We start from the raw sequence: 7,306 nt of genomic DNA, 5'->3' as shown, positions 1-7,306 counted from the left end.
AGCTGGGGACTCCGGCCTCTGCCACGTTCTACGGCGGCTCTCGGGGGGAGCGCGCGGATATGGGCCAATGAGGAGCCCCAGCGCCTGGGCTTCGGGAGGCAGCAGCCAATCCGGGCCCGCGGCCGGTGTGGGCGAAAGTCACCAGTCAGAAGTGGAGAAGAGAACGTTCTCTCCAGGAGCCAATGAGAGGCCGCGGAAGAGTGCGAGCGCGAGCTCCTCGGCCAATCCCAGGCGCGGGCGAGGGCGGCCTCCACGGCCATTCCGAATCCGGGGTCGCCCGTGTGGCCCCCCAATCCGAGCGCGGCGGGGGCGGGCCTCGAAGCGCGCCGGCCAATCAGAGGCGGGGGGCGGGCGTGCGCGCGCGGCGGCGGCGGCGCGCGGGCGGGGGCCGGCCGGCTTTATAAGGGCGGGGCGGGCGGCGCGCGCCCTCGTCGCCTCGGCTGTGCTGGCGGCGCCAACCGAAGCCCCGCGCCCGACATGCTGCGCCGCGCTCTGCTCTGCCTGGCCCTGGCCGCGCTGGCCCGCGCCGGCGCCCCCGAGGAGGAGGACCACGTCCTGGTGCTGCGCAAGGGCAGCTTCGAGGAGGCGCTGGCCGCGCACAAGTACCTCCTGGTGGAGTTCTGTGAGCGCCGGCGCGGGCGGGGCGCGGGGGCCGGGCGGGCGCCCGCGGCGGGCGGGGACGGAAGGGCCGCTCGGGCTGGGGCCCGGGCCACGCGGGGCGCGGCGCCTCCCCGGCCCGGCCGCGGCCGCGCCCGGCGGGATCCTCAGGGCCGGGCCGGCGCTCCGGCCTCCGCGGGACGCCCCGCTCCCCCGCGCGCCCGGCCCTGCTGCCGCGTCCCCGCCGCGCGGCCCGCGGGCGTCCCTCCTGCCGGGCGCATCCCGGGTGACCGCGGGCGGAGGGCCGGGCCCGTGACGGCAGCGTCTCGCGGCCCGTGGGGCCGGGCCCGGAGCGGGGTTGACAGGCGTCCGCTCTGGCCAGCTGCTGTCCGCGCGCGGCGGCTGGCCTGCCCCTCGGTTCCCGGTGGCCCCTCCTGGACGGTCTCTGCGGGGAGAGGGTGGGACGCGGCTGACCTGCCCCTGGGTTCAGTTTACGGAACTGGCCGCCCTGAGTCCCGCAGCTCCCCCAGGCCCCTGCTTGGGGGGGCGTGTGCCCCGGGTGGGCAGCTGCCAGCGCCGAGCCAGGGCCCTAAGGCCCTGCAGGGAGTGGGGCGTGACCCCCTGCGCGCCTGCGGGGAGGAGGTGTCAGCTTGGCACGGGTGGCCGCTGTCCCGACCTTGCCCAAGAGCCTGCTCTGGCGCCGGGGTTATCGGGGAGCAGATAAGGCCCTCGGAGGGCAGCAGCGGCCGGGAGGGCAGGAGCAGCAGACCCTGGCCTGGGGTTGCTTTCCAGCATCTTGTGTTCTCTTCAGATGCCCCTTGGTGTGGCCATTGCAAGGCCCTGGCCCCTGAGTATGCCAAAGCCGCGGGGAAGCTGAAGGCTGAAGGGTCTGAGATCAGGTTGGCAAAGGTGGACGCTACCGAGGAGTCCGAGCTGGCCCAGCAGTACGGTGTCCGCGGCTACCCCACCATCAAGTTCTTCAAGAATGGAGACACTGCGTCCCCCAAAGAATATACAGGTGAGGTTGCAGCTCCTTTGTCTGCGAGGGGTCCGTCTGCTGGCGTCGGGGAAGGCGGGTGGGGGGGCCCTGCTCTCTGACCGGCATAGTTCTCCAGCTTCTGCGGGCCCTCATCTTAGAAGAATGCCCGTGTGAGCAGGGGCTGGGGTTGGGGCTGACCAGTGCTGGGGGGCCACCCGCTCCTTTCTCAACGCCACAGCTGCACAAGAGCGAGGCCAGCTCTGTTGGGGGCCAGGCCAGTGCTGCTGCAGGTGTGTGGGGCTTGGGGTGCAGCCCCGGTTACCTCCACAGCTGCTCTTTGGGGAACGGCCCCTCAGCCCCATGGTGCAGCGCCCAGCTCCAGGGCTACTCCTGCAGAACTGGGGGGTACCTGGCCATGGTGGCCACTCCCAATACTGATGCTGGATTTTGGGGGTGCTGGATCCGCTCGGACTGACCGCAGTTCTTTGCTCCCTGTCAGCGTAACCTCTTTAAGTTGAGACCTGGCAGCCCTCCCCGGGCAACCCAGGTCGTCAGGCCCGAGGGGACGAGCAGCGGCTGGTGGGGGCTGGCCACTCAGCCTCGCGTGCCCAGCGCAGGCAGGCCTGGGCTGCAGGCGGGAGGTGGCGGCATACAGGCTTCATGTTTTAACCCCGTCCCCGCTAGTTAAGAGGAAGCTGTGGGCATTTAACTAACTTCAGCGTCCAAGGTGAGGGAGCGGGAGGGAAGAGGCGGGTTGCTGGTTGCCTCGCTTCTGGGGGCTCACCCGGGACCCTTAGCCCAGAGCGGGTGGGCCCATGGCCCCAAGGCTGGCGCCTTCGCCGTGGCTGAGAGTGGGCTGCGGTGCCCGGCTCACGTGGGCCGCCTGTGCTTGGCCGCAGCTGGCAGGGAGGCCGACGACATCGTGAACTGGCTGAAGAAGCGCACAGGCCCTGCCGCCTCCACGTTGCCCGACAGGGCCGCCGCTGAGGCCTTGGTGGAGTCAAGCGAGGTGGCAGTCATCGGCTTCTTCAAGGTATTGCGCTCGGGCCTCCTCGCCGTCCTGGGGCGGGCTGGGGCCTGCGCTGCCCATGGCTGGACAGTGCAGCGTCAGCCCCAGGCCTGTTTTCTCGCAGGACATGGAGTCGGATGCGGCCAAGCAGTTCTTGCTGGCGGCAGAGGCCGTGGATGACGTACCCTTCGGGATCACAGCCAGCAGCGACGTGTTCTCCAAGTACCAGCTGGACAAGGACGGGGTCGTCCTCTTTAAGAAGGTGAGGGCGTCGCTGGGAACCTTGCCCGGGGGCCTGGACTGTGGACCTGGGTTATCAACAGCCGTTTTGCCAAGTCAGGCCCCGGACTGCGGGATCAGCGCCCTTCAGACCCGCGTGGGGCTGCTCCCTCCACGGTGGCCGTGGGCTCCGAGCTGCTTCTGGAGCCGTGACTTCCGAGACGGAGGGCGTTGCCCTTGTTTCATTTCCAGGACTTTTTCCTCATCCCAAGTGGAGCTTCCGGGGTGTCAGCTTTGGGGCGTGTCTCCCCGCCTTGCTGGCAGCTCCGCTTCTTCTGTTCTCCAGCCGGCGCCTCTATTAAAGGTGCAGCTGGACGCGGTGCCAGCTCCTTGCTGTTGGGGTGGAGGTTCCCCGACCTCCAACTACCACATGGGTCCAGTCACTTTGTGGGCAGTGCTCTGGGTCACAGCCTGGGGATCTTGGGGTGCGCTGAGGGGAAGGCGCTCTGCGAATCACTCTGAACTTTATTTATTTATTTTTTGAAGATTTGGGCATACAGGAGTTGGGGTGCAGGCCGGAGAAAGTGGTGAGAGGATTCACCAGAGACAGAGTGGGGAGCAGAACAGGAGGATCCACTGAAATCCACTACTGAGGGGAGCGGCGGGTAGACAGGAGAGGTCTGCTGCGCCGTGTGGGTCACTCCCTGGCCAGCAGGAGATTGAACTTGTGCTGCAGAGGCTGGGGACAGCTTGATAGTCCAAGATGTTAATCTCTGCCCCACGAGGGAGGCCCCTCGCTGCACACTTTTAGTCCTGACTGGGTCCCCTCTTTATCCAGCTCCTCTCCTGGTGCTAAAGGTGAATTGGGCTTGCTGCCCACCCAGGCCAGCATGGCCTCCCGGGGTCTCTCCCTGGCGGGACTCTGCCGTTGGGTTTTGGCTGGGTCTGCAGCTGCCACGCTGTTGGTCTGAGAGCTGACCGTCCACGTGGTTGGGTCTGGGGCTACTGGTTTTACTTTGCGGTCTTTGAGGGTTGGGGATCTGGTCTCTGCTCCGCACACCTGCTATGTCCACGCCGGTCACTGGGCTGACGGGGCCTTCTGCCCAGGGCCTGCCCCGCCTGGCCACGCCCACTACGCAAGGACCATGCGCTGTTCACCATAGGACAGCAACCCCCCGCACACAGCCTGGACGAAGGCCAAGCAGTGCCCCTTGCGTCAGGCCCCGCGTGGCCGATGTATGTGCCAAAAGCCGCTGAGGGGCCTGTAGGTTCAGGCCGGGCCCGCTGCATCCCTCTTTGGTCTCAGGTTTGAGAAGGCGAGACCGGTGTCTGCCTCAGGACACGGTGCATGGCCTGTCGTGCCCAGCAGTGGGGCCAGGCTGGCACGGGAGAGAAGCTGCCCCTGCTGTCTGGAGGTCACTGGGGAGGGCCGGGGCGCGTTCCCCCCCCCCCCCCCGGGTCGGGGCTGACAGCAGCCCCTTGGCTCCAGCTCCGGGGCTGCTCCCCTGCCTGGGGGGCCCCGCTTCTCCCTCGTCCCAGGGGTCTTAGGGGCTTCCCTTCCAACCTCAGGTTCTCATGCTGAGGATCCTTAACGTGTTTTCTCTAAAACAGCAACAAACTGACTTTGCAATGTTGAAAATAACAGTTTGATGAAAACTGGCTTTCCCTGGGAGGGTGTGGGCTGGGCGGCTGGCCTGCCTGCCCGGGTGGACGCGCTGTGTGGCCGTGGGACCTGTGGGCAGCCGTCGTGCCTCCTGCTGCTCGCTGGGAGGGGTCACGGCAGGCCCCCTACCTCTGCAGCCCCGTGGGCCAGGGTCGAGACCGTTGTGGCCGTTTACCCAGGAGGCTGGGGGTGCCCCTGCTGCCCGTGGGGTCTGAGCCCGGGCCAGCAGGGGCCCCTGGCGCTCAGGGCTCTCTGTCCGCAGTTTGACGAAGGCCGGAACAACTTTGAGGGGGACGTCACCAAAGAGAAGCTGCTGGACTTTATCAAGCACAACCAGCTGCCCCTGGTTATTGAGTTCACGGAGCAGGTAGCCCCAGTCTCTGTTCCCCTGGCCCACCCCCATGTCCCCGCGGCTGCCTGGCCTTCCTGGCTCAGACCCTGGCCCTGTGCTCGCCCCACAGACAGCCCCAAAGATTTTTGGCGGTGAGATCAAGACTCACATCCTGCTGTTCCTGCCCAAGAGCGCGTCTGAGTATGACGTCAAGCTGGGCCACTTCCGGAAGGCGGCCGAGGGCTTCAAGGGCAAGGTGGGCACCGGCCAGGGCTTGCGGGGGCGGGGAGCAGCCCCACCCCCCTGGTCTCCTGTGTGACGCGCCTCTGCTCCCCCAGATCCTGTTCATCTTCATCGACAGCGAGCACGCGGACAACCAGCGCATCCTGGAGTTCTTCGGCCTGAAGAAGGAGGAGTGCCCCGCCCTGCGCCTCATCACGCTGGAGGAGGAGATGACCAAGTACAAGCCCGAGTCCAGCGAGCTGACCGCCGAGAAGATCGCGGAGTTCTGCCACCGCTTCCTGGAGGGCAAGATCAAGGTGGGGGCGGGGCGCGGGCGGGCGCGGGCGGGGCGGGCTCCGGACAGGCCCTGACCTGCCGCCCCTGCAGCCCCACCTCATGAGCCAGGAGCTGCCTGACGACTGGGACAAGCAGCCCGTCAAGGTGCTGGTGGGGAAGAACTTCGAGGAGGTAGCCTTCGACGAGAAGAAGAACGTGTTTGTGGAATTCTGTGAGTGGGGCCGCCGCCTCTCCCGCCCGCCGGCTCTGGGCAGCGCGGCCAGGGGGCGCTGACCTGCTCTCTTTCAGATGCCCCGTGGTGCGGCCACTGCAAACAGCTGGCCCCCATCTGGGACAAACTGGGAGAGACGTACAAGGACCACGAGGACATTGTCATCGCCAAGATGGACTCGACGGCTAACGAGGTGGAGGCTGTGAAAGTGCACAGCTTCCCCACGCTCAAGTTCTTCCCTGCGCGCGCCGACCGGACGGTGCGTCCCCGCGGGCCGGGCCAGACTGGGCCAGGGCCACCTGTGCCAGGCCCTGCCTCACTGTGCCCATCCCTCCCGCAGGTCATCGATTACAACGGGGAGCGGACGCTGGACGGTTTTAAAAAGTTCTTGGAGAGTGGCGGCCAGGACGGGGCAGGGGACGACAACGTGAGTCGGGGTCTGGCTGCGGGCCTCGGGACTGGACGGTCTTGCGGAGCCCGGCCTGGGGGTGACGGGGGCGTCTGTGGCAGGCGCTGGGGGTGTTGGCCGGACGCGCCTGGGACAGGGCCGCGGCATTCTGCCCACGTGCCTGCTGCTGGGGGCGGGCGGGGCCTCGCTGTGCCACCCGGCACTGCCCATGGCCAGCGCTTCCTCCCTGGCCAGGACCTGGACCTGGAGGAAGCCGAGGAGCCCGACCTGGAGGAGGACGACGAGCAGAAGGCTGTGAAGGACGAGCTGTAGCCGGCTCTGCCCACCCCGTGGCTGCCCCACCCACGCCCGCAGGAGCCCCCCGCTGGACCCCCGCCGGAGCGAGGCGCTCAGAAGCGCAGAGAGCTCTTGGGAACAACACTTCGCCCTCGCGCTCTGTCTCGGCCCCTCCCTCCGCTGCGGGCCCGGGAAGGACATCTCTGGCCACCAACTCATGGCCCCTTTTCAATCGCGACGCGCCTTTCCGCGCACGGCTCTTCCAGGGCACTCGCTGAGCCGTCTGTGGAGCCCCCGCGGCGCTGTCTCCTCCCTGCCAGCTTCACGCTGTCACTGAAGACCCCCCCATCTCCGAATGTTTGGACGTCAGGGTGTCTGTCCCACCTTCCCGGGCCTCCCTGGACACTCCTGTCCCGGGGGAGGGACAGGCCCTGCCTGGGCACGGGCCTGCTCAGCTGGCGTCTGTGGCCGAGGCTGTGTGAGGCTCTCCCCGACAGGCGGCGGCCAGCCGGGCCAGGGCTGGTGCGCCCCCTCCCTGAATGCCCCTGGCCTCTGATGTGGCCGGATGCCCACACAGGACAAGCCCGGGCACTGCCCCGCGGAGCCGGTCCCGGACACCAGAGCCAAGTTGTGCTCTTCAGGCGTTTCTCTCAGATTGGAGTCGAACACATTGGTCGAATAAAGTCGAAATTTTACTACATGTTGCCTCTGCCGAGCCAGGCCTTGGGGAGTAGGGCTGGAGCTGTGACTTGGGGGGGCCAGGGGGTGAGCATCTTCACCTGCTGCTTGACCCCGGAGGGTGGGAGGGTGTCTGTGTCCCTGGGGGGCCCACTTGGGTGTACCTGTCCAGGGGGTCCTGTTCCCCGGGGACGTGCACCTCCCTGGTGGCATCCTCTGAGGACCGTGCTCCTCCCCAGGGGGGCCCCGGCCCCACCTCCACCCACCCGCCATGGGGCCTCCTGACCCCAGGATGGCTCTGGCCTCCCAGTGCCCCACTTGGCTGCTCTTGCCCAGCCACACTGTTGCCCACCCAGGCTGCCTCCCTCCCCAGTACCCGAGGTCCCTGTGCTGGCCTGGTCCCCGCTGTCAGCCC

At 67.7% G+C, this 7,306-nt stretch overlaps 1 protein-coding gene across 1 annotated transcript; it reads left to right on the top strand.

Moving 5' to 3' along the window:
- Positions 1 to 319: 319 nt before the first annotated feature.
- P4HB (prolyl 4-hydroxylase subunit beta) lies at positions 320 to 6,944 on the top strand. The gene is made up of 11 exons (XM_037493798.2): positions 320 to 622; positions 1,409 to 1,615; positions 2,476 to 2,609; positions 2,710 to 2,847; positions 4,730 to 4,834; positions 4,929 to 5,054; positions 5,137 to 5,337; positions 5,408 to 5,528; positions 5,606 to 5,787; positions 5,869 to 5,955; positions 6,172 to 6,944. Exons 1-11 carry the CDS (start codon positions 478 to 480, stop codon positions 6,247 to 6,249), a joined length of 1,524 nt encoding a protein of 507 aa, XP_037349695.1. The 5' UTR covers positions 320 to 477; the 3' UTR covers positions 6,250 to 6,944.
- The last annotated feature ends 362 nt before the right edge of the window (positions 6,945 to 7,306 follow it).

Source organism: Talpa occidentalis, unplaced genomic scaffold, assembly GCF_014898055.3.
Source record: "Talpa occidentalis isolate TD23 unplaced genomic scaffold, MPIMG_talOcc4v2.1 talOcc4.7, whole genome shotgun sequence".
In the NCBI taxonomy this organism is placed as follows: domain Eukaryota; kingdom Metazoa; phylum Chordata; class Mammalia; order Eulipotyphla; family Talpidae; genus Talpa; species Talpa occidentalis.
This window is presented reverse-complemented; position numbering and strand designations above follow the sequence as displayed.

Bases quoted from the DNA above. Each gene is read 5' to 3' on its own strand.
- P4HB (XM_037493798.2), top strand. From the start codon at position 478: ATGCTGCGCCGCGCTCTGCTCTGCCTGGCCCTGGCCGCGCTGGCCCGC. The intron at 623-1,408 runs GTGAGCGCCGGC...TGTTCTCTTCAG, and splicing joins GTACCTCCTGGTGGAGTTCT to ATGCCCCTTGGTGTGGCCAT. The intron at 5,055-5,136 runs GTGGGCACCGGC...CTGCTCCCCCAG, and splicing joins CCGAGGGCTTCAAGGGCAAG to ATCCTGTTCATCTTCATCGA.